Source organism: Sinohyriopsis cumingii, chromosome 6 (assembly GCF_028554795.1).
Source record: "Sinohyriopsis cumingii isolate HCF-2022 chromosome 6, ASM2855479v2, whole genome shotgun sequence".
NCBI lineage: Eukaryota > Metazoa > Mollusca > Bivalvia > Unionida > Unionidae > Sinohyriopsis > Sinohyriopsis cumingii.
Window position 1 is genome coordinate 158,573,521 of NC_142966.1, and position 27,575 is coordinate 158,601,095.

At 36.4% G+C, this 27,575-nt stretch overlaps 1 protein-coding gene across 7 annotated transcripts in view; it reads left to right on the forward strand.

Moving 5' to 3' along the window:
• Positions 1–27,575, forward strand: part of LOC149798373 (la-related protein 1B-like) — a 142,719-nt gene that overhangs the window by 77,238 nt on the left and 37,906 nt on the right. For 5 of the 7 annotated variants that reach the window (XM_089963526.1, XM_089963528.1, XM_089963531.1 and 2 more), the window contains exons 5-12: positions 3,831–4,025; positions 9,250–9,408; positions 16,821–16,959; positions 18,760–18,904; positions 21,012–21,207; positions 23,368–23,534; positions 23,969–24,093; positions 26,755–26,968. In XM_089963526.1, the coding sequence (XP_089819652.1) occupies positions 3,831–4,025; positions 9,250–9,408; positions 16,821–16,959; positions 18,760–18,904; positions 21,012–21,207; positions 23,368–23,534; positions 23,969–24,093; positions 26,755–26,968 (1,340 nt within the window). The remainder of the gene's footprint in view (positions 1–3,830; positions 4,026–9,249; positions 9,409–16,820; positions 16,960–18,759; positions 18,905–21,011; positions 21,208–23,367; positions 23,535–23,968; positions 24,094–26,754; positions 26,969–27,575) is intronic. The other 2 variants (XM_089963529.1, XM_089963530.1) reach the window with 2 other exon arrangements.

Genomic DNA, 27,575 nt, shown 5'->3' on the forward strand with positions numbered 1-27,575 from the left:
GCATTGTTTTGCATTCTGTACCCCCATGACAGATAGGTCTGCACTGTATGTTCATGTTACAATTGGTCATTGCTTGGAGGGAAAAGAACATTCAACCAATCAAAATAGAGTTAACAAATGATTGTTCTCACTAAATCCGAGGATTTTTTGCAGTGTTACAGCGTCATTTTGTTAATACATGTGTTTGAAGTTTACAGTAGTAACAATGGCATCCGCTTATGAGAGTGATTCGGGTTCCAACTTTTCAAGGTTTTCAGAAGATGAATTTGACAACTTTGAGTTAAGAAGTGTTGGTAGTGACATTGGGATATCATCTTTGTCAAGTTTGTCAGATATAGAGCCCGATTCCGACGATGATGATACTGAAGTATGGTCAAGTGAGCCCCGTGCTCCAAAAGTCAGAGTTTATGGAAAATGTCAGTCATACTTTTGTTTTAGATCAGGGGAAGAAAAAAATTGATTTTTTCTGGAATTCTGTTTCCCTGGCATTGATTGATACTATGAGGAAATACTTTGGAAACAGTAGAATATAGTGACTAGTTAAACATTTTTTTGTAATTACATGTACATGTATATATTTGACCAATAACTTCCTATAAAAGACTGACATAAATTTTAGGGTTTACAAACTGTTTTGTGTTGTATATTCATGGATTTTATAGCAGTATTGTGGATGTTAGAAGGATACAGGAATCAAACAGACATAAGGTAGTTATAGCATTTATTTATGCATGGTTTTAGTCTATAAATCAGTTTATTATACAGAAAATAACTAACACAATTAGCCCATATCCCCACATCATCAACTAAAAAGTTATCATTTGGCTGCAGCAGCATTAGGCTCTAGTAGTAAGCCCACAAATCAGATACAGTAGGCTGCAGTAGTTACCCCAGCAGCTAGGTATAGCCAGGCCATAAATCAGATACAGTAGGCTGCAGTAGTTACCCCAGCAGCCCGGTATAGCCAGGCCACAAATCAGATACAGTAGGCTGCAGTAGTTACCCCAGCAGCCAGGTATAGCCAGGCACAGTAGTGAGCTATATATTGGCACCAGTAGTTAAGAGTTAATCTCAGGTGTGTGTGTCTGTGTGTTTGTGTGTGTGTGTGACAGAGAGAGAGAGAGACAGAGCATTGTTAAGTTTGTATCTTTACCTTAATTTAAACGTTACTATAAAATTGTATTAATTATTATTTTTCTTTCACAAATGGTCACAAAATAATCATCCTAGGTGCATGTAGGTTTACAAATACTTTTTGAAGATAGATCTTTATGTGCAAAATAATAACCTAACACAACCTAAGCCATCACGATGGTTTGTTTCCTTTGCCACTGATGTGTTGATTTCATGTGAGAATTGATCAGCCAACAGTGCAACAGCAGCTCATTCGCATGTTTGTTTTCTTTGCTATTATGTTGACAGTAAATAACTTACTTGGAGTTTAGTGACCATAGTGAATGAGCATTTTGTTGACTCATAATATATACCCACAGGATATTGCATTGTTTGATTCTCAAAAAAGAAAAATCAGTTATATATAGTAAGAGGAACTTGTGGACTGTTCAAAACAGCTAGTATCAGATTTTTGGGTTTATCTATTGCTTGTGTTAGTCATCATATCCTCTGAGAAAAGAATTTGTGTTAAGGGTATTAGATAGTGAGTGCAAAACAATATCAGTTGTTTAAAATAAATAATGATCTTGCACAGAACTACCTACACAGATGTAATTTGACCATTTGTTTTTAACACTACAACACTCAATCATTCGCCTCCCTTGATTTAGAACTATTTTGTATCGGAATTTATTTCTGCTTTTTACAGTTCAACAGTGGAACATGTTACCAACAGAAACTATAAGTAACCCATCTATAGAAGATATCAAAACTTACCTGAACCAGGACGAACATATTACTCCAAAGTGTTCTAATTATAAAATCTCAGCAGTAATTACATACTCAAATTAATTGTGTACAGTATGTATTTATGTGTAGTTATGAGCTATCTACTTTGTAGAGTAGGTGAATATTGATTATTAGAATACTGTTACTTTTTAATAAACCAGCTTTCAAGTGAATCCCCATATATTGCATTATAAATTATACATGTGAAGATGTTTTCTTGAATAAATATTGTATAGCAGCAAAAAAATTTTATCTGTTCAGTCCTGTATATCTCGATGTATTATTGTATGTATTTTTTGTGATGTTGTTTGCAGTAAATACAGTTAAAACCAAATTACATGTATAAAATTGTATGCATGGAAAATGATACAGATTTAAAATCTTTCCCCCAGTCAAGTAAATAGATTAAATAAAAATGATTCAGATCCTTGTGTTTCTTTTCAGGATTTTTCTTTCTAGTTGTTTGAAAAAATACATGAAAAAATGTAATGAAGAGGGAAATAATGTAATGTAGTCTCAGTTAACCATTTAATAACTTGACTTTTGGACAGTATTATTGACAGTGCTAAAACAAGTGGCACTCGATGTAATTAAAAGAATAGTTTTGTCAGTATTCTTGTATTCAGTGTTTTATTTCACTGTGTTTCATTTTATAAGAGTGTGATGGCAGCCTGTAAACTAACCAGAGAAGATTCAAATTTCTTTGTTTTCTTCCCGAGTGATATGACTTGGACCAAAGTATCTAGGTCCAGCTCACTTTCACAGCAAAATTTATTTTCTCATTATTATTCATTTCAACAATAAAATTCAGGTCAGATTAATTAGGAACAATTATCAAACTTCATTGTTAATGGCATGACCTTAATTAGAGCTGTAGAGTACAGCATGCTATGTCCAATGGCTTTGTGTGATAGAAATAAAGCATTCTTTTCTTGCTGCTATTTTATGACTTGGCAGCGGTCACTGCCTTAATTTCCATGAAGCACCTGTGAAAGTCAAATTTTTATTAGTGAGAGGCCATTTAATTTTCTGAAGGGTTGGATACGGGTAATGCTTGGAAACAACTTTCTCTGATTTGTAGTATACAAAAGGACTGCAATTACAGTTTTACTTGTAACAAATTTATCTTGTGATGAATGAAAGAACAAAAAATATCATGGTTGGAAAGAACAATCTAACCCCTTTAAAGTACACCTGCAATCAGAATTGAACTAGTTCATAGTAGTGTGCATGTATATTTAGCCTTGTGCCAGCCATTACCATTTGCAAAAGTGGTTATCATTGTTCATACCTTAGATATACTGTTCAGGAGAAGCTCAACAAGGTGTGCCTCATAAATCATGAAGTTCATTCATTAATTTGTTCAGATTTCTTTGAATAAAGTAAAAGCGTAAACTTTCTGAAAAAGAAGTCTGTCAACATTTTCTAAAGGTACTGAATGTACAAGACATCTTGAATTATTTTTTTATCCAAATATATGATTGAAATAAAGATCACTGATTACTGAAATGGTATCTGATTGTAAATCACTCTTGACATCTCAGTCTTTCCAGGGGTGATTTTCATTCATTGATTGTTCAGATGTCTATCACAAATGTTGACCAGCCCCTTCACAGTGGAGTTGACAATGGTGTGCTGAGGCACGTTGGTATGTTTGTTGGTATAATGCTTTGTGGCAGAGCAGAAATGGATGAAGTCCCCCACCGTGTGAGTTATCTGTGGGCCATTTGGAGTTCTATGTTCTACCATTCTAAGTTCTTTTTGTTTGTACATCTTGGCCCATGTTAGTGTTATTGTGCTTAACCAGTTGAGCGAACTTGTCATGGAAAGCTATTCCAGTGGCAGTCGTAATAATTTTATTTTGTTATGAATAGGTGACTTTTTCAAAGCAATCTTTCTAAATGTTTTCCTTTTTTTATATATTCCAGGTTCAAAGCAGAAATGGGTACCACTCGATATTGAACCACCAAAATCGGGGCGCAGTGGTCGCCGAAGTCGGAGTGCTGGACGATCACCACGTAATACCTCAAGTAATTCAGAATTGAAAACTGCTGAGAAATCTTCCAACCAAGGCGAAAAAGCCAAACTGGCAGATAGAAAATCAAACTCCTTTGACAAGAAAGGTACCAGAGGGTTCAGTGATGGCCCTCACAGACTGAATGAGATCTGTCTTGAGTTGTACCCAGCATTTGATGACAGTATTCAAATGAAAATTATAACAAGTTTTATGAAAATGATTTGGTCCAGGCGTTTCATTTTTAAATTCATTGGGCTGCAAGGCAAAGTAAATTTGTGGTATGGTCTCGTGCATCTCAGTCTGACAATATTTGCTACTTTTAGCCTCTCAAAAACCAATTGACTCGTTTCAAACAGTCATGGAAGATAACTTCCTGTTATAAATGCATTATAAACTAGTACAAATCATATAATCTGCTATCCAATATGACCATGGTAAATAAAGCTGAAACTGGTACTTTGAAGCTGGCCATATATGATAGCATCCAAGCATAAATGTTTTTAAAATTTGTACAGACAAGTCAAGTATGACATAAAAAAAATGATCATGACAGAAATTTTACAGAAAGCATCCTGGCATGAAGACATCTCATTCTGGTTTGAAATGGTGCCTTTCAAGTACTACAATTTGTATAAAAGAATATAATTAATGTTTTTGGAAAAACTGAAAGTACAAGTTTGTTATCGCTACTTCTCATAAATTGCTTTAAGAATGACCATGAAACTTTGCACATGTATTCACTCCATGGTCTGGTTAGTCTTAATCAAAATGGTGCAGCTTGGACATCAAAATCATATTATATGTCCACCACAGTGTCCATCTTGAAAATGTTGTTTATTGCTAATCTTTAGGGGTGCAATGATGTGCCAAAAACTGTATTTCGATATATTGTGATATACCAAACCCATAATGCAATACAGTAACACTTAATGAAAAACAATAAAATAATCACTATAACATTTACTGCTTGAAAAATAGAACATCTCTAAGTGATGTTACCATGTAAGACTTCAGATGGTAATCATATGAACATGTATGATTAACATAAAAGTGAACATGCTTACAAACATCTGAAAGCAGTCCAATTATCAGACAAATAAAAATCTCTGCCACTTTTAGTCTCTTTTTAAAAAATTCCCACCCTGCACTTTCTGCTTTTTTGTTGGGAATAATTTCAAAATATATTGAATGCTCCTGTGGCCTAAGTGGTTAGAGCATCTGCCTAGGATACGGGAGGCTGCAGGTTCGAACCCAGAGAAGACATTCCAAAGACTTATAAAAATGGTACTAGCAGCTGCCTGGCTTCACGCTCAGCATTAAGAGGTTAGTGTTAGGGCTGGTTGGCCTGGAGTCACGATACTGTGACTGGGTGGGACATTATGCTACATGTCTGCTGCATAAAGCCTCAGTGCTAGACACCACTATAAACTTTAGATATCATAGCGATAGACTTTAATAATTTAAATTTACATTAAAATTCCAAATCACACACACATTCAAAATCCATTATGAAAAAATAAATTTCAGAAAATTAAAATTCGTTTTACAAGACTGTGAACTTAATTTAAGAAGTGAGTTGATGTTAATCGATATTTGGAGACAAGGAATTTAATGTGATGTAAGCACTTTGATTTGACCTACCATGTATTTCAGATGTTTTGCTTTCTATTTTATCTTTGAAGGTAAAATATCAATCATAACAGATGTTTCATGCTTTGTTGTATGTACACTCCAGGGCATTGGATAAAAGCTTTAATTATTTTAGATGAATTTATATATTTACGAATATGGACTCTCTGAGTACTGTTCATTTAGTGTCATTACAAGAGGACATAAATATCTGAGGCAAATTGAAGTTTATAAATTATTATTTATAACTGGAAAAATGTACCTTGGTCTTTCTCGTGCTAAGCGTGCATCTAGGAAAAAATATGGTTCTTGAATTAAATTGGAAAAAATGTGCAGTATAGACAGAGTTGTTGGATGAAAGCAAGACTGAAAAATCTTGGTCCAGAAAACCATATTGCTGTATGTATTGCCAGTACAGCAAACTGCAATATACCGGTACATCATTGCACCCATACTAATCCTGAAATACATCTTACAATATCCAGATTGTCCAAAAATGAAAATGTAGCTGAGATGACATTCAATATGGCTACTTCTCCAAAATAAAGTCATATTAACATGAGGTTTCCACAAGAAGACTACTTGTGTTGTCTGGTTGGTCCTAATTGAAATTGGTGACAATCTGACATCCAGTATTTCCCCCACAGCAGCTGATTTGAAAGGAAGAAATGGTCTTATCTCAAATTACTGGAAGTTCTTTCTGAAGATAAAGCTTCAGTCTTTCATTGGACTTCTGTTTAAGTTTGTGCAAATGATGCCAACTTTCCATCAGATATGGTTGCTGTTACTAAAAATATAAAGACCTTGACCTGATTAATATCCACTTAAGGGACTTGGACAGACTCTGACAGTGACCTAGTTTGAATGGCTTTCAGATTTTGTCAAATGCTGCCTTTCTGATATGGCTGCCATTACTGAGTCTAGAAAACATTTACTCTGAATTATCCAGAATAAAACACTGTACATAATTTGACTAACTTTGACACAGAATGTCCTGTTGGTATTGATGCAGATGTGTGAACAGATACAGATGACGATACAAAACTGGAGAAACCTTTAAATATTTGTTTTCATAATATATGCAGTAAAGACATTGAAGAAATTTGAACATAAATTATCATACTGACCAATTTCATTGGCCAGTTTCTCATATATGTGGTCATTAGGCAGATGTGAAATAATGAGAAATTTTTTTTGTTGTACATACTGAGGTGAAGATTGATATGGGTTTTCATATTTGACTTTATATTTTGTCAGACCATGGTTGATACTGACTTATTTGTTGAGACTGAGTATGGGGAACAGCTCAGGACAGGTCAAGTTCAGACTGCAGCTTGTCTGTGATAAATGCAGAAGAAGCATATATCAGTGCCTGATATTTCTGCCTCATGTTGGTGAAAGTTTTGTTTAGTTTCAAAACTAAACAACTTTTCAAAGGCAAACACTTGTTGAAAATTGCTAAATTCTTCTTGGTCAGTAATCAGAGTCCACTGATTTTTCACAATGTTTACCTATTAAATTTGTGCCATGGCTGTCTCCTTACAGAAAAATGCAGGAAGAAAAACTTTGTGGTTGTGTGTTGTTGTTGTAAATCAAGCATGTGGTTGCTCATCCAAGATGGGTAGTTTCCTCAGGGTTTATCCATCAATATTGATACGACTTCACGAAGGAGTCCTGCAGTTAGAATAAGTTGCATGACTGGGAAACTTGGTCTGGTGATTGAAAAGTCTTTAAAAAGAAATTGGTGCCTTATTAAATCGGTAATGTAGGGTTTCAATTAATTACAGCTGTTTTACTCTTATTGTGAATCTGGTCCTTGAAATAATAAATACCGTACATATATGTTTACAGTTAGAGTCAAACTGCAAACAGCAAAGATCATGATCTGCCATAGCATCATGTGCCTGTAGATCAGGGTCTGTGTTGTTTGTTCCACTGATTACTCCCAACAAACTGCACAAACAGAGATCTGCCAGCACCCTAGCCCCCAGGCAAGTAAAATTTATGGTTTGACTATAATGTTTGTAGCCCTCCATTCAAGTAATAATTTCTGACTGCATATCCATATTGATTTTTTTGTAACATTTTGGCAGACATTTGTAAGTTTCCATAATTCAGCTCTATTTTCTTTTCTTTTTTTCTCATAACAAGACAGTTTGAATCAGTTCTATGAATCAGATCAGGGAAAAAACCTAACAAATAGGATTTTATGGAACATTCAGGTTTTGTACTACAGTAAATGTTTTGTCAACAAAGCAAAAAATGGACCAGAAATAAGGTGATCATCACTGGATAGATTCTAAGACTGCAGTTTTACCTATTCCAAACTACACTTGCATTCTTTTCCTCAGACCAGTTTAACTGCTTCAGAGTTCACAAACAACTTGTAAGGCAGCTGTGTTTGAGACCTGAATCCCCTGTTGATATTTACATGAATTTGCCCTTTTTGTTTGAAACCTGAATCCCCTGTTAATATCTACATGACCTTGCCCATTTTTGTTTGAAACCTGAATCCCCTGTCCATATCTACATGACCATGCCCCTTTTTGTTTGAAACCTGAATCCCCTGTCAATATCTACATGACCTTGCCCCTTTTTGTTTGAAACCTGAATCCCCTGTCCATATCTACATGACCATGCCCTTTTTGTTTGAGACCTGAATCCCCTGTTGATATTTACATGAATTTGCCCTTTTTGTTTGAAACAAGAATCCCCAGTCAATATCTACATGAATTTGCCCCTTTTTGTTAATTAGTGTGCTATCATATGTACAGGACTGAACATTTTTTGCAGCAGTCTTGATAACTAATATCGGATGACTACTAAAAATTTCAAAGACAAGCAACAGACCTGCTGACCAGAAAGATTTGACTCTTAAAATATGGACCTGCAGAATAAAAGGAAAACTTAAAGATATGATTGTTGCTGTAAATTCCAGATAGTGGTTTGTCCTTGTTTGATTCACATCTGAGTTTCATATTAGATTCAGTGGAGTTGGTTAGGGAACCAAACTAACTTTAGAGGAGTACCTGAGATGCTTTAAAACTGCACATAATTTCTTCAAAATCTTTGCATTTTCAAGCTGTTGTTTATAGAATTTTCTAAAACTGGCATCCAACAAGCTATATATATTCAAGATGAAAGGGACAATAAGACTTATAAAAAAATGTTTAACAAGTACAGAAGAATGAGGGGGGTGGGTAGGCAGGGCAGCATTTACATTTATTGGACGTTCTGTTGATTTGAGTATAAAATTGAAGAAAAACAGCCATGGATTTCTTCCTGTTGAAAGATAGCAAGAAGCTTTTCAACTCCATAGGGCTTGGAATTGCAGTTTTAGGAACTGTACTAGAGATAATTAAGGTCCAAGTTTACTTTACAAAATTTTTAGTTGAACATATTGCAGTATTGGTAACCCAACTTGAATTGGACTTATGAATTTTTAAATGCCTGTTTTCCAACTTGATGAGCAGTATATGATATTTTGTTACACTTACTGAAGAGTGTTCAAACTTCTGGGAAAGAATCAACAGCAATTCTGCGAAGGTCTTGTTAGGGTTGGCGGCTCTGTAGGTTTGAAAATTGAAGAAGACAGGTAATCAGGTTTTTTCAGTAATGTAGTTAATTTTATTTCATATTAAAAATCCAGTAACTGGTAATGAGATTTGTGGCCACCTACAATATAGTTAATTGTATTTCAGGCTCTGAGTCCGACAACTGGCGACGAGACATGCGGCCACCAAGTCCCAGGGATGGCAGGGGTCAGTTTGGTCATAATAAGCGAGGAGTTCGGGGTGGTGGACGTGGGCGAGGTGGTGGTAGAGGAAGAGGTAGAGGAAGAGATGTGGAGAGTCTAACAGGTTTGTTTCTTTTCTTAAGGTAATGTCATTATTTTTGTACCCAGATATGGTTGTGTTGTTTTATTCATCCATACTGCAGCAGAGTATTTCATTTTACGGACACTCACCTTCTAACCATTTTGGCTTGCACGTGGTATTCTAGACACCCTGACTTGACTAAATATGGTGGTTGGCTAGCTTATTATGCAAGGAAATCGTAACAAAGTTATTGTGCAGAAACTTCCTTTCTTCTTCAAGCCACTAAATCCTTGACTTTTGACCTTTTCCAAGCAAAACAATTTCACTACCCCATCATGGATTTGGAAATAATGAAGTTGGGTGTGAGAGAAAACCATCTGACTTGCCAGCTCTAATGGAAGTGCTGATATTGGCCACAGCAAGGACCATTCTGACATGATGTACAGTTTTGACATAACCAGATTACACTCACTCACTTTGTTCATTCTCCAAATGCAACCCCCTCCCGTGTATTGATATGGTTCAACTCATCCAGTTTCAAGCCCCCATGTTCCACTTCAAGTCCTTCATAAGCGCCTTGCAGCCAAGATTGTTCACTATGGCATCCAGGGTACTACCCTCACTTAAGGTGTACCCCAAGGAAGGGTTCTCTACTGTTCTTGAACTACGTCAATGATTTGGGACTGCTCTGGTGGTATAGTGGTTAGAGTGTCTGCCTCAGATGTGGGAGGTTGCAGTTTCGAACCCCGGCCAAGTCATACCGAAGACTTATAAAAATGATACTTAGAGCTGCCTTGCTAGGCCCTCAGCATTAAGAAGTTAGTGTTAGGACTGGTATGCCTAGTGTCAGGATAATGTGACAACAGCCTGCTTTACAGAATGGTCAGCTTGGATCAGAAAAACTGTTACAAAAAAATCTAGACCAGCTACAACGATGGGAAAAACACTGGCAAATGAAGTTCAATCCTGACAAATGTGAGGTCATCTGAATCATAACAGGGGATGGATCATCCCCACTGTTTACACCATCCATGGGCAGAAACTGACGATGACATTCAAGGCCAAATATTTGGTAGTCCCCATTGATAGCACTTTATCATGGAACAACCACATGGACTCTGTTACAAAGAAGGCAAACAACACAAGAGCATTCCTTCAAAGAAATCTGTTTACATGCCCAAACAAGTAAAGGCTACATACTATAAATCCTTAGCACGCCCACAGTTGAAGTTTGTGTCAACGGTTGGGGACCCATCGATCAAAACAAACAGTGCCAAACTTGAAGCAGTACAGCGAAGTGCATCAAGGTTTACTGTTGGTGATTATCGAAGGAACAGTAGTATCTCCACCACGCTCCAGCATTTGGGATGGGAAGAGCTTCAAGCTCGATGCCAAAAAACAAAAGCTGTTATGATGTACCGGATTGTACACCAGCTGGTCCATACCTCTAAAAGACAGGATCCTACACAAGAGGACATTTATGTAGATTTGTAGTCCCCCCTTCACCTGGGTCAGTGCATACAAAGACTCCATCTTCCCATCAGGAATCCACCTGTGGAACTCCTTACCAGCCACCATAGTCAACGCCATTTCCATTGTTGCTTTCAGAGCAGGGTTGATATGGGGATTGCTTAGCTCCAGGCCAGGAATGTTTTAACCTGTTTTTAGCTGAATTTGGACCTTCCATCACATGTACATAGTTCACACCATATGCGAGTATGTTTCAGAGGAACCCAGCACATTATTGGAAGAAGAAGGAGCCTACATACAGTAATTGGTTTGCGATAGTGCTTTCTTCAGCATGCAGGGTGAGCTAGATCATTCTGTTGACACTACAGACAAATATTTGTGCTCGCTGTCTCTCTGGTTCCTTTCTGATGTTCTGTTTACGCTACCAACAAATATTTGCACTCTCTTGTTCTCTCACTCTCACTCTCTCTCTCTCTCTCTCTCTCTCTCTCTCTCATCAAGATGACATACTGCTCAATCTGAATGGATGGTCGTATCAACAGGGGCTTTTCACTAAGACTTCTTGTTTTGGTTAATTTGTCCTAAACAAAAATAATGCCAATCAGATATCCAATATGGCTTATAATGGCAATCATCTTTAAAATCATGTTATTGCTACACTAGAATGAAAAGTCCTGTGAGGATTTTCAATGAAAAACTTTTTATGGTATTTTTTTTGATCATACATGAAAATGGTGCCAATCTAATATCAGTCAGTGATCAAGGGGTGTTTTGGATCACCATGGTTGTAAAACTCCCACAGTGACTAGTTTTAATGTAGATATTGTGAGCTTACGGGGACTAGCACACATCACAGCCTTGTTTTTGCCATCTATTTGTCAATACATTCATTATCCAGGCTTCTGTTTCAGATTAATTTTAAAACCATTTAAGTTGTCTATTTGAAATTTAATACATTGAAATTGTAGTCAAGATGTATCTTGGTACACAGATTAGTGATCCATTTGTGTCTTGGTTTACATTTTAGTGATCCAAGTGTGCCTTAGTACTTAGACTAGTGATCCAGATATCTTGATGTACGCATTAGACTAATGATTGAGATGTTCCTTGGAACATATATTTAACTAGTGATCCAGATGTGCTTTGGAACACATATTAGACTAGTGATCCAGATGTTCCTTGGTACATGTATCAGATGTAATCTGGATGTGCCTCAGAATATAGATAGTGATCCTTATGTGCATTTGCACACATCAGACAAGTGATCTGTATGTGCCTTTGTACACGTCAGACAAGTGATTCTTATGTGTCTTTGTACACATCAGACACATGGTCATTATGTCTTTGTACACATCAGACAAGTGATCTTTATGTGCCTTTGTACACATCAGACAAGTGATCTTTATGTGCCTTTGTACACATCAGACAAGTGATCCATATGTGCCTTTGTACACATCAGACAAGTGATCCTTTTGTGCCTTTGTTCACATCAGACAAGTGATCCATATGTGCCTTTGTACACATCAGACAAGTGATCTGTATGTGTCTTTGTACACATCAGACAAGTGATCCTTATGTGTCTATGTACACATCAGACACATGGTCATTATGTGTCTTTGTACACATCAGACAAGTGATCTTTATGTGCCTTTGTACACATCAGACAAGTGATCCATATGTGCCTTTGTACACATCAGACAAGTGATCCTTTTGTGCCTTTGTACACATCAGACAAGTGATCCTTTTGTGCCTTTGTACACGTCAGACAAGTGATCCTTATGTGCCTTTGTACACCTCAGACACATGGTCATTATGTGTTTTTGTACACATCAGACAAGTGATCTGTGTCTTTGTACACAACAGACAAGTGATCTTTATGTGCCTTTGTACACATCAGACAAGTGATCTTTATGTGCCTTTGTACACATCAGACAAGTGATCCATATGTGCCTTTGTACACATCAGACAAGTGATCCTTTTGTGCCTTTGTTCACATCAGACAAGTGATCCATATGTGCCTTTGTACACATCAGACAAGTGATCTGTATGTGTCTTTGTACACATCAGACAAGTGATCCTTATGTGTCTATGTACACATCAGACACATGGTCATTATGTGTCTTTGTACACATCAGACAAGTGATCTTTATGTGCCTTTGTACACATCAGACAAGTGATCCATATGTGCCTTTGTACACATCAGACAAGTGATCCTTTTGTGCCTTTGTACACGTCAGACAAGTGATCCTTATGTGCCTTTGTACACCTCAGACACATGGTCATTATGTGTTTTTGTACACATCAGACAAGTGATCTGTGTCTTTGTACACAACAGACAAGTGATCCTTATGTGCCTTTGTACACATCAGACAAGTGATCATTTTGTGCCTTTGTACACGTCAGACAAGTGATCCTTATGTGCTTTTGTACACCTCAGACACATGGTCATTATGTGTCTTTGTACACATCAGACAAGTGATCTTTATGTGCCTTTGTGCACAACAGACAAGTGATCTTTTTGTGCCTTTGTACACGTCAGACAAGTGATCCTTATGTGCCTTTGTACACATCAGAAAAGTGATTCTGTGTCTTTGTACACGTCAGACAATTGATCCTTATGTGCCTTTGTACACATCAGACACATGGTCATTATGTGCCTTTGTACACATCAGACACATGGTCATTATGTCTTTGCACACATCAGACAAGTGATCCTTATGTGCCTTTGTACACATCAGACAAGTGATCCATATGTTCCTTTGTACACGTCAGACAAGTTATCTGTATGTGCCTACAACATTTTATTAGACAATGATCCAGATGTTCCCTAGTACACATACAAGACTAGTGATGCATATGTGCCTTTGCACACATATTAGACTTGTGATTCTAATGCAATTTGGAACACTGACTAGTGATCCCATTGTGACTTTGAACACATATTTGATTAATGATCCCAGTGTGTCTTGGTGTACATATTAGACTAGTGATCCCGATGTGCTTTAGAAATTTGTGTAGGTTCTGGTAAAGTTTTTCTCATTTGTTTATGTATCCTAAACTTGATGATGGATTTTATTCATATTTTGGATGAGCCATTATAAAACTAAGACCATTCATTTTGCAACATCCTGGCTTGAACTTTGGGATGAAAGTGACACATTTTACAATAATGCTTTGATGGTGAACTTGACATGGCAGATTGTGGCCTTGAACAGTTTGATATGTAGAACATTAAATTATCAAAATTTGTTTGACTCATATTAAGCAATTTAGTGACTCTGTCCAAGGATACATAAAATGTGAAACCCAAATAGGGCCATTGCTAAGAGATGTAAATGCCCAGATATTTAGGGAGCTTTTACATGGCTATATCTGTCTGGCCATAGCATTATTTTGTATAAATATTTACCATGGACATCTGGAATAGACAAGTGTTAGGTTTTGAATAACGGATTGACTTTGGAAATAAGACCCTTTGAAAAACCTAGATTAATTTTTTATTGGCTTAGCCTGTCCAAAGCTAATGGCATGATGTTTAATTGCCTTTACTAAGGATAGTTTTTATTTCCATTAAGACACTTTCTGTATTTTGCTCATCCGGCTTTTTAACCTTAAAAGGCCAGTCAAGATATATAAAGGGACATAACTAAAGCTCTAATCATGATAAAAAATGAGTGATCTTGGTGCTTGCTTTCCATGATATAGTTTCACAGCTTCTATGGAGCATTTTAAACAATAGCTGATTTATCGAGAGAAAATCAGAGGTCATTGTTCTCAAAATATTTTGTGATTTTTTTTAATTGGTTCTCTATTGAAGGATAAGTTGAAAAAATGATTTGAAGCATTTTATATTTACGTGTATTATTTGGGTGGATATTGGTGTTTGCTTTTGAACATAAGAAAGGAAAAGCATTATTAATATCTTATAAGCTATGTTCATCCCTTTGATCCTGGTAAATGTAGTATGACTTGAACCCTCCAAGCCATCTGTATTAATACTGTTTTTAGGATTCTTGTGCATAAATTACTAGAATAATTTTAATTTTTCAATCAGATTCTTTTGTACAGTAGTATGCATATTTTGTGAGAGTAGTAGATCTTTGGTTTCCAAAAATAGAAGGCAAATCTGGTTTTATGCAATTCATTTTGATGTTTGTCGCAGAATGGAAAACCGAGTAGGTCTTTGGACTAAATGAATATGACAAACACAGTGTGAGAAAGATGGAAATTTATGAATGAATTAATAAAGAAAAATATATGATATAAAAATACACTGATTCTCTCATGCTCTCAACATACTATTTAGTCAAATCACTCTACACAACATTCACACATCGAAAATAAACCAAAAATATTAAATTAATATGAAGTACAGATCCAAGAAACCTCATGGACTGCTCATACACTTCAAACAGTATTTTACACAATAAGAGATTCACATAATCTTGAATATGAATTCTATTAAGATTCAAAATAATCTTAAGAACACAACTAAGATTCAAAATAATCTTATGAACATAACAAAGATTCAAAATAATCTTATGGATGTAAAAAAATGCAATGGAACAACAATTGATCCAAAGGTATGCTTCTAGACCCCTTGTACAGTCGCACGATTCCTTGGGTTGGTCCACACTCTTATCGACCGCTCGCACCCTTTGTGAATCCACCATGAGTACAGTCATACGTTACATGTACAGACAGCATACAGCACTTTTTTCAATTTGCTACGTCTACGTCCGTGGCACAGACATATGTACATACATACGTATCGACAGCACGTAGCATTAAATGTTCTGGAAACTCCAGATAGCTCTAAGCAACTTTAGATGGCTTCGGACAGCTTCAGACCGCTCTAGTCATATTCACAGTCACATTGACAATCACACTTCATAGCGACAGACACAATCACAGTGACAGTCACAATCAGCTACAATAACAGTCAGCTACAATAACAGTCAGCCACCATAACAGTCAGAATCAGCTACAAACACAGTCAGCTACAAACACAGTCAGCTACAATAAAACCAAATTGGTCATAATAATAGTTTCTGTATAGTCTCTAGATATATGATAATACTTTAACCTCTAACAGTTACTTGTAATTCAATACTTTAAATCTGCGTTGTAATAAATGCATTATTACGCGATAAGACATTACAAACCGAATAAGCTTCGCATGTCAAATGAAAATGTAAATTTAACACTTACCCCTGTGGCTGGAGAACAATGGAGAGCATACACTCCTTGACGTGATCCAAAAACGACCAGTGTGGTTTTAGAAATAAATCAATAGGAGAGTGAGTACAAGTCAGGGTAGAATACCCATGCATGTCATGTTAGTCCTGTTACCTCGTCACAAGTAATCTCTGTGGCTAGGTACATGTTAATACAGTCGCTTACCTGGAAAAACACATTCACCCTAGATAACGTTGATGCATGTACAACGAGAAATAGTCGAATAGTTTTAAGACAAAACCAAGTTATTTCTTTGCCTAATTCTGTGACAATGTTATTGTTGTTGTTGTGGGGTTTAACGCCATTTTTCAGCACACGATAGGCTATAGATGGCAGCCAGTATTAATGGTGGAGGAAGAACCCAGAAACCCCAGAAATAACCACCGACCCATGAGAAGCTACTTGCAAGCTTTCTCACATACCCACATTGGCCGAATCCAAGACTCGAACCCACGCAGACAGAGGTGAGATGGCAGTGATCCATATCAGAGAGAGCTTTAGACCACTTGGCCATTCAAGGCCCCAATTCATTTTGAAGTCCTTTTGATATTTTGGTGTGAATGCAACTACTTTTACCCATCACAAGGAGACTTGACATAAATTTTATCAGCTACAGGGTACAAACTATAAAACCTTTATCAAAAGGTTTATGAAAAACTTGCTTAAGATATAAATTTATTAAATTTATGATTTCTGACTCATTTGTTTACTGAGTACTTAGTGTTATTATGTATCACTTCTTTCAGGGAAAGATATGCAATATTCAAAGGATGAGCAGTTTTTTATGGACAGTGGAAGTAACCCCGGTGGACCAAACTTTGGAACAGTTTATTTCCCTCCATATCTTGATGATGGAATTTTAAAGGAATATGTCCGGAAACAAATGTAAGTATATGCTGAGTTTATTTTGCCATTATACAGGTTCCCCTCATAAGAGGCCAGTCTTTTTAACATAAAAAAAATGAAAATGTTGTCTCAATAGAATGGTGACCTGTCTTTAGAGTGACACAAAATGGGAGCCATGATAGCTTGATGGTTGGCTTTCTGGACTTCTGACCAAAGGTTGCAGGTTTGAATTTTACTGTTTGATTAGCCTGGGGCAGCTACTATCGTGTCCCTGGACAAAGTAATTTACTCCAGTTGCCATGGCACTAAATAACCTAGTTGTGTTTTTGTGCTCTAAAGCACCAAACTAAAAATGCTGTTCTTGGGTACTAGATGAGTTGGCTCTTATAACGGGGTGTGTGTTTTAGAGTAGTCTGTATAATTTGGGATTAGACATTCAATCATTTAGCATTGTACAATTTAAGCATTTAAGGTCATTTGTCTTCTAACCTTGTCTCTCATTGTGTGCACATGCCTAATTAAATTGAAATATTAAGTATATGAGCTGGAGGATATTCTAAGCGTCATCAAAATGTAATCATGATATTTCTTGGGAACAAGATTCATCTTGTCATCGTTTCACCACTCTGTTTCGTTAACTAAGTCGAGTGTTTCATTATTGACATTGGAGAAATCAAATTTACTGAAGTTGTATTACCTCATTCTTTGATATGTAGTCCTTTCTGAAACAGACAGATAATCTTACAGAGATCCAAAACTGTAAATCATATCTTGAGAAGCACCAGTGTAGGGAAACTATATATCCCCTTTGACATACATGCGTAAGTTCTGTCTTGGCTCATCTTTGTAAAGAACATAAAAATAAAAGGAAGTTTCAATCAAATATGAAGTTTTCCATTTTATTACATGATATAAGGACATAAGCACCACAGATAAAATAATTTGTACATAAGGACAACTGTACATCATTTAAAAAAAGTTTGCAAATAATATATGGATGAAAATACTGTATATAAAGAAGTGTATGCATCATATAAGGACAAAAGCATACCAAAAAAAAGCTGTTTGCATATAAGAACAAGGGCACATCATATAAACAGGTTAGTACGTCATATAATTAAAATTGTCATCTTAAGAAAAGTCTGATGTTTCGTATGAATAACTTGCAATTGGGGTATGGAAGAATGTGACCATCAGTCCAGCACAATCTCATCAAAAAAAGAAAAAAGATTTCCACACATAACCATAGTTACCAGACTTTATGGATTGCATGCACATGAGATTCTAGTTGTCCAAATTGACTTTATAGTTAAAAAAAAGTTCAGGTTACTTGAAAATAAAAATGGTTTCTGCACAGTAACATCATTTATACACCACATATCTCAACCAAACTTTGTGGATGGCTTTCACATGGGGTAAGAAAGAAGCCTGTTGATTTTTGGATCTAAAGGTCAAGGTAATTGGCTAAAAGAAGAAAACTGGTTGCTGCACAATAGCAGTTATTCTACATCACTTATCTGGATCAGACTTTGTGGATTGTCTGCATTTAGAAGAAACCTTTTTATTATTGAGTCTAGAGGTTACTGACTGAAAGACGACAAATGATTTCTGCACAAAATTTCAGTAATTTACATACAGGACTATTAAACATAGGGTTGATATATATGTACTCTTCACGATACATTTCTTTAGCAGTGAACCTAAAAAATGTATTCAGGGGTTTAAAAACAGCGGATCAGTAATCATGTTGAAGTCAAAAGTTTGTCAATACTTTTAACTAACTTTTTTAAAGACCTTTTAGATTTAAAATGTAAGAGATTTTCCTTCCTATGATTGCAGAGAGTATTATTTTAGTGATGACAATCTGCAGCGGGATTTCTTTTTGCGGCGGCGAATGAACAGTGAAGGCTGGATCCCTATCAGTCTGATTGCAAGTTTTCATAGGGTGCAGGCCTTGACACAGGATGTGGCTCTTATAATACAGGTAGGAAGATTTTCAGGGTTAAATTTACTATGAATCGTCTCTCTCTTTCTCACCTACCCCCCCGCCAACAAAAAAGAAGTAAGAATAATGTTTTTGATCTTGGAGGTAGTTCAGTTAGCAGACACCTCCATGTAAAGGACACCTGCTTTTTAAGGGCAGTAATCGTTGGATCCTTTTCTTAGCTCTGAATGTTAGCTCTACTAGTCCTAAACCCGACGAGTTTATGTGATGGCCTGGTGTGTCCAGCATCTGTTATCACAAGTTTTTCATTACCACCCACCATTACAGAAGCATTCATCCCAACATCTGAAAATCTCATTGTTGCTACTACTCCTAAACAGGAGTTATGTTATATTACCGTAACTTGTGATTTTACTAAAAGACTTGTCAGGTTTGTTTTAAATGAAAATCTTGCTGATCTGACATCCAGTATTGTTGCCGTGGTGCTGATCTGACATCCAATATTGCTGCCATGGTGATGATCTGACATCCAATATTGCCGCTGTGGTGCTGATCTGACATCCAATATTGCCGCCGTGGTGCTGTCTTGAAAATCTGGTCACTACTCTTCTAGTCTTATCAATGTTAGATTTTAACAAAAAGACTTAAAATGTCTATTTAGTCTTAAATGAAAATGCTTCACTTCCGATAGCCAATTGAGCTGCAGTGGTTGGCAACCTGAAAGTATTATTACTATTTCCAAACAGATAATTGTATTGACTTTATCTGATTTTGGTTCTAAATGAAAATGGTATTGATCTGAAATCCAGTATGGCCACCATAGTGCTATCTTCATAGTCCTTCTGAACACATGGTGATATTGACATGGGTTTCAGCTAAAGACCTGGGATGATTCTAAATGACAAGCGTGTTGATCTAATGTTCATTAAGACTGCCATAGTGGCCGTCTTGAAAATCTTTTCACTAGTCCTTCAGAATGGATGATCATATCATTATGGAGTTTTCACCAAAAGGCTTCTTATGATTCTGGTGTTCGTCTGACCAATGTGACTGCCTTCTCCAATATTCTAATGCTACTTCTCATAGACGGATTGTCAGTTTTCACCAAAACGCTAATTGTGATGTCCTTAGTTGGTTCCTAATGAAAATGGAAAGTTGTACTGACAGGTTTTCACCAGAATTTGTATAGTGTCTCGTTGGTCTTAAAAGAAAATGGTGCTGATCTGACCCCAATATGGCCATGGTGGCCATCTTCAAAATATTTTTAATGCTACTCTTGCTGACATGTGATTTTCACCAGGGGTCATCAAATGATGTATGGTTTGTCTTAAATGGAAATGGTGCTGATATTACATCCAGTATGTCCACTGTGGTCACATTCAAATCTTACGACTATTCCTCCAGAATGGATGGTAATATTAATATGGGGTTTTCACTAAAAGACTTCTTATGATGTCCTAAATGAAAATGGTGCCAACAAAAAGGTTTCACTCAAGACTTGGTTACTCATAATGTATTTGTGCTGGAGGACCCGTATTCAAGATCAGAATTGTAGAAGGCAAAATCAGAAAAAATCACATTAAAAAAAACCAACTTCTCTGCCATATATTCAAAGCAAGTACAGTAGGAAATACATGGGGGAACCTAATTGCAGCACAGTATATCTACTACTTACAAACTAAAATTTTAACAAAATGTTCAAAATACTTTGTAATTATTCGTCTGTTAGAAAAGCTTCACAAAATATTAAACATTTCAGTGCTCATGTTCTCAACCTCACGATCCAACCGACTATATTCATTTTTTATATGGTGCAAGCAAAATTATTGTCTACTACATTTTTGAGATTGGTTTGACCTTATGCCGTGTACCTTACTACACCTGAACTTTTTGTTATTTGCATCCAGTAATTTTACTACCACAGTTCAGTATTTCTAGACTATAGTGCATTTATGATATTTACACAAAGGCTATAAGTGTAAACAACATGTAACTTGTTATCATAGAGGTAATTGAGTAAAAACATGCATAAGGGTGCAGTTGACTTGATCCATACCAAACCAAATGCAAACACAGTACATTAACTATAACTTTCAATTCAAATAAATTGTCTTTGACTTCAAAATATAAATTATTTTATTTTCAGTCTCTACATGATAGCACGGTGCTAGATCTATCAAAGGACCAGCTCAAAGTCCGTGCGAAGATAACCCCTGAGAAATGGCCAATACATGAGCAGCCAATGTCTGTTCCCCCGGATATAGCACGGACTTCAAATCTTCATGCTGATGTTCCAGAGTTTGTTCCTGGTCAGCTGTATAATCCACACCCTACTCAGATAGGTAAAAGACAGTTTTAAGGAATTTTAGCTCACCTGTCCAGAGGCCCACAGTGTCCGAGTAGTTAAAGCACTCACCGTTTCGGATCACTGCCATCTCACCTCTGTCTGTGTGGGTTCAAGTCTTAGGTTTGGCTAACATGGGTACGTGAGAAAGCTTGCCAGTAGCTTCTCATGGGTTGGTGGTTCTTCCTGTGGTTTTCCAGGGTTCTTCCTCTACCAGTTATTCTGGCTGCTATGTATAGCCTATTTTGTGCTGAAAAATGGCGTTAAACCTACAACAACTCACCTGACCATAAGGCCAGGTGTAAAGTCAAGGGCCTTTATGGTAATATCCATTCATTAGCAATTTTCACCTGCATCTCAAAACTACTGACACACTTTCAACCAAACTTGACATTCTGGCATGAAGACCTTTTTAAGTTTATACCAGTCCATCAACAAATATGGCCCTTGTTACTAATGACTAAAAAATTGAAACAACTTCTCAAAAACATTTGAAAAAAAATTTGAGCAAATTTGACATAAAGCATCCTAGCACGAAGGCCTTTAAAGCTTGTAAAATGATGGCAATACAAAATATGGGATAACCTTTAAATGACTTACTCATCAAAATTGCTGAATAGAATCTGAAAACATTTTGAAAAAAAGCATCCTGGCATGAAGACCTTTTGGACTTGAACAAATGATGCCAGTCCATGATCAAATAAGGCCACAAATACTGAAAAATTAAAAAGCACAGCTGTAAATTAAGTCATGCTGCTCTGCCATCTAGTTTGGCTGACACATTATTTAAATACATCATATTGACCCAGATTTCTTGGCAGACTGTCCTTGCATTAGGTAGATGTCAACAGGTGGGCCACTTGGGCCTCTTACTATCAATAGTCATGATTGATCAAATTGCAGAATTTGAATGAGTGAAATCCAGTACTGATTGGTCAACCACAACATTTTTAATAGCGAAATTCACTAGAATCTATCAGAAATATTCATGCAGGTGTGCACTGTTGACACTATTTTACAAACTTATGCAGACATTTTATGAACAGAAATTGTGCCAGTAGAGATAACAGTTTTGGGACATAAATGGTTATTTTAGTGTAATGAAAATTTTTAATAATAGTAACATATTGAAAAACCAATATGTGACTGTAAAACTACCAATAAAGTCATCAAACATTAGAACATTAGGTACTTAACTTTAGGGCAGTTCCATTGAAACATACACGGTACCCAGGGAAGGCAGTTTTAAAAAAATAGATGCCAGGCTACATTGGTTTCAAAGAGTTTATATTAAAATTATAAGAAAATTTTAAATTGCAACTATGGGTGAGTACCCAACTTTAAAGGTGCCTTCCCCGAGTCTCATATATGTTTTAGCATAACAGCCCTTTGAGTATAATACTTTTTGAATTGTTAGAGTACCATGGTAGCTTGGTTGTGCATAGGTTTAGTTTGGTTTGGTTTTGTGGGTGTAACGCCATTTTTCAGCATATTTTAAGCTAATCGTAGCATTTGGTGGAGGAAGAACCCAGAAAATGGCTGGGAAGAATCACTAACCCGTGGGTAGCTATTGTCAGGCTTTCTCCAATATCCACACTGGACAAGCCAAGACTCTTAATGCATCTGGACAGGGGCGAGATGCCAGTGAGCTGTAAAGGCAAGTGCCTTAGGCCACTCAGCCACCTGCGACCCTCAGTTGATCATAGTACTTGTAAACAATAGATTTTGTGGGTTCAGTACCTGCCTTCCAGTCTAGGTTGATTTTCCATGAGAAATGCATGTATTTGCATATACTTTAGCATGATATTGCCAAGCTTTTTCATATTTTCCCATTTTATAGAAAGAAAGTACCTGTTCTGACATTTGTGCACATGTGGATTTATTGTTATAAATTTGGAGATGACATTTTTCCTGCATCAAAACATGTGTGATTGGTGTTAACTAATGTAAGACCTTCAAAAAAAACAGCAAGCGAATGTGTACAAGTCTTCATAAGATTTCTCAGTAGTATTTTCTGTCTCGTGTACTGCAAGCATAACAACTGCTGTACTTAATACTTAATAAATATATTTGGACTTATTTATGTCCAGAACTTTTAGTTAGGGATTAGAGTCTGTACTGTTAATTTATTTTTAACAACTTGCTTTCTGTGATACAGCATCCAATGAGGAGGAGATGGATGAAGACACAAGGTCTGAGAATGGGGAAGGCCATCGATCCAGTTATTCAGATTATTTGTCCACCCCAGTGCTTTCATCAAGTGCACCTGAACTGCAAGGAGAGTGGAGAGAGGTCAAACGCAGAGTTAAACTGGCTAAGAAAAAGGTATGATTATGTTCATATTACCTGTTTACTAACAAGTTAAAGTTACTAAAAGTATATATTGTGGGGCATTTCATTTATGTACAAAACTGGAGTGTCGTGGAAATTTATTATTTTTAAAAATGTACATTATGTCCCCCTTAGATTTAAGAGCAAGCTGATATATTTAACATAAATAAAATTAAAACGATAATTTTGCACAATTCACATAATCATAATAGGATTTTATGTTCCATTTTGGCATTTTTTTACATGAGTGAGAGACAGCTGTATTATCTTAACAATTTGTACATAGGCAGTTTAGAGATGGTGTGGTTAGGCCTTTGCTAGAATGACACTGTACGATTCAATCTGTTCTTCTGCCGTCTCATCCATGTGGTGTTATGAATATATATATTCATTTATTTTTCATTCATTATTAACACTGCTTGTTGTAGGAGGAAGATTCTGCAAGTTTCGGTGAGAAGAAGAAACAAAAAGAGGAACCAGAGGAGTTAGACTTCATGTTTGATGAGGAGTTAGAACTGGAGGGAGTAGGCAGAAGAAACAACTTTTCGGAGTGGTAAGGCACAGACCATTCTCTGCTACAGAACAAAAGTGTTGCGTTCTGGTCAGCCCATGTGTGCTATATTATCTGTTTTTAAAAAATGTACTTGTACATACATAGTGTTGCTTCAAGGTTTGCAATATTCCTGTAATCCATGACAAGCTGGCCCAAATTGAATGAACCAGTGTACCAAAGTCCTACAGTTTGAATGATGCTGGCCCAAATTGAATGAACCAATGTACCAAAGTCCTACAGTTTGAATGATGCTGGCCCAGATTGAATGAACCAATGTACCAAAGTCCTGCAGTTTGAATGATGCTGGCCCAAATTGAATGAACCAGTGTACCAAAGTCCTACAGTTTGAATGATGCTGGCCCAAATTGAATGAACCAATGTACCAAAGTCCTACAGTTTGAATGATGCTGGCTCAAATTCTGTATTTGAATGTGGGATATTTTGTTTAATCAAAAGAATGGGACAGAACTATTTACCAAAATAATCAAATTATCGGGGCCTTTCAGACATGCAATCCATTTGACTTTGAAGCTGTCTTCATATTTAATTTGTGCTTAGCTAACCTGTCGAGTATCGCCTCCACCCAGTACCAGATTAGGATGGTAGGAAGCCCAGGAGCAATTTCAAACAATGCGCCCCAACTAGTGTGTTAATTACCATTTCAATGTCGGGGGGTTGGGGCAAGGTCAGAACACAATTTTTTCCTTGTAATGGGATTTGTGAAAAGTATTTTAATTTTCATGCCTGTGCATATATTTAAAGTTATTGTGATTGTGGGTATTGCATTTAGTATTTTATCTTATCTCAAAAATAAAAATGTTCATAGTAGCATGTACAGATCAGTGGACTGTTGCATTGCTTTTCTGTCAGTGTGGTTGTAGCATGTGCAAATTGTTTTTGCGTGTCATTGTGCTTTTAATGTGCAGATCAATGGACTGTTGTATAGAGATGTCAAAATTTTGTGAAATTACTACCAGGTTGCCTTCAGTCCTAACAATCAATTACCTGGGTACCCAATCAAAGGGAAATTGTATTAAATGTGAACCTGAACTGCTTTGTTGTAGGTTCACACATGCCAACCACCAAGAGAGGTATGAGGGTAATTATTGTTAATATAAGTGGCAAAATAGTGTAATCTGAGCATTAAAAGAGCAATCTATATATTACATGCAATAATTACAGAAAACTATCAAAAACATACATATGTACTTTATTTATTGCACATTTATTTTTGCTACTTACCTGGATTTGCAGTTAAAATTTTTGTCACAAATTGGCTAAATCCATGTGGATTAGTAGTTAGTACAAACAAAAAGGAAATTTATAAATTATGCATAACACTTGCCTTCAGTAACTTTTGCAAATAGTTAAGTCCACAAATGATGATTGTTTTAGCATCATTGACCTGCCATGGTTTGTCCCTTAACAACTGTCTGGTGCAACCTGTTTATAAGTTTAACAGTCCCTCTCCTTACATTTTTCAGTCTTATAACATCCACAAGTCACATCGATACAGCCTGGGATTTTTATGATATCTGGCACCATTTAGTTTCAATTTAGACTGCTCCACTACAGATGAATCTGTTAAAAGTGGTTTCATGTTCAAGAATCCAGTCTGTTTTCCTGGAACTGTTTCATGTAAAATGAATGCAGACATTATCACTTTACACATGAATTTTTATTAGATTAATTTTTTTACAGTGTTATTAAATAATAAAGATTTCCCTTAATATTTAAATATTTCAGTGAAAAATTTCATTCTGTATAGTTTTCCATTTCAATATTTGTTTCCTAATATTGTTCATGTTACAGTAACCAACTTTTTGTGTTGCCTTTGCCAAGACAAAAATAACTGTCATGGGTTTCTCACTCATAAAAGAAGAGTCCAGTAAACAAATATGTCAATAGCAGCCTTGAACAGCTAATACTGACTTCAGGGCCACAAACTTTAGGCAGAAATGGCTTTAGTTAAACCGGCCATTTCTGTTGTGCTTTATTTGAATTATAGTACGTATTTAAATTTTATTTCGTCTAATATTTCTTAATTGGTACTTAGTGTCGCTGTCGATGAAAGTTATTGACCCAGTTAATGTCATCAGGATCTCAAAACAAGCACATTTAAGTTGCAAGAACAATGGCACATAAATGCATACAAAGTTAAGACGGTCTAGCTTGAAATATCAGCGTTGATTCCTAAATGGGTCATGTGAGAAAAGAAGTGTCCTCCCTCGTATTATTGTATAGTACATGTATGACAAGTAAATTGTAAGGAACCATACGAGCCCATGTACTGATGAATAAATGTGCACATGACATGAGCCTCAAACTGTATATGTTATTCTGTGTCTTGATCTGACCTTTAAAAACTTTTTTTAAAACAGGTACCCATTGTTCATTTTATTACCCTGGTTATTATCAACTGGTGGGTACCTGTTGGCATCTCTACTGTTGTATTGCTTATGCCTGTCATATTGCTTGTAACGTGCAGATCAGTAGACTTTTGCATTGTTTGTCTGGCAATGTGTTTGTAACGTGCAGATCAGTGGACTGTTGTATTTTCTTATGCCTCTCAGTCTGCTTGTAGCATGTGCAATCAGTGGATTGTTGCATTGCTTGTCTGTAAGTTTACTTTCTATTGGTATTCTCTAAATGTCTTTTCAGGTCTGATGATGATGATGATGATTACGAGATCCCCGACAGTGAAATTAACAAGATTCTCATCGTGACACAGACACCACCAGCATTCCGCAAACATCCAGGTGGCGATCGCACAGGTGGTCATGTGGCCAGGGCTAAAATAACAGCGGACATGACTAAGGCCATCAATGATGGCTTGTATTACTATGAGCAGGACCTGCAGGAAGGAAGCTTGGAGGTATGTAAACGAAAACAAAAATCAGGAAACAATTTTAAAATAAAATTATTTTGAATTTTTGTAAAACTATTTTATACAAATTAACTCAAATGCCCTGGCCTTGAGGTTATACAAACATACTCATGCTTGCACTGTTTCAGCAAAAACTGTTCTTACATCCTCTGAACACAGCTCAGGCATCAGCCAATCAGAAATTATAATTTTGGCTCTGAGAATGAGAATGTTTTTGTTTCATCTTTGAATGGCTTGAGTAATTGAATCTAGGTTGCAGTTCACAGCGAGACAAAGGTCAAGGGATTACTATGTCTTTGGCAAAGCTCAGCCATGCTAAAGACAAAATTACTTAAAGACTGTGATTCCCCGTCTCCATGCAAACTCTTAATTATTTTTCTGACCCATTTGTTTGACAAAAACAATAAAGAAACAGATAATGTTTTATTCCATCAAAATTCTTGACTTGCTTTTCTAACAAACATTTGAGCTATTGGATCATTCATTACTGTGATGTCATGAAACCATCATGTGATGACCCAAGAGAACCACACAAAGCACAGTAACGGTTGCATACACGTGCGATTTCTCTGTAACAAGGGTGTGAAACAGGTGT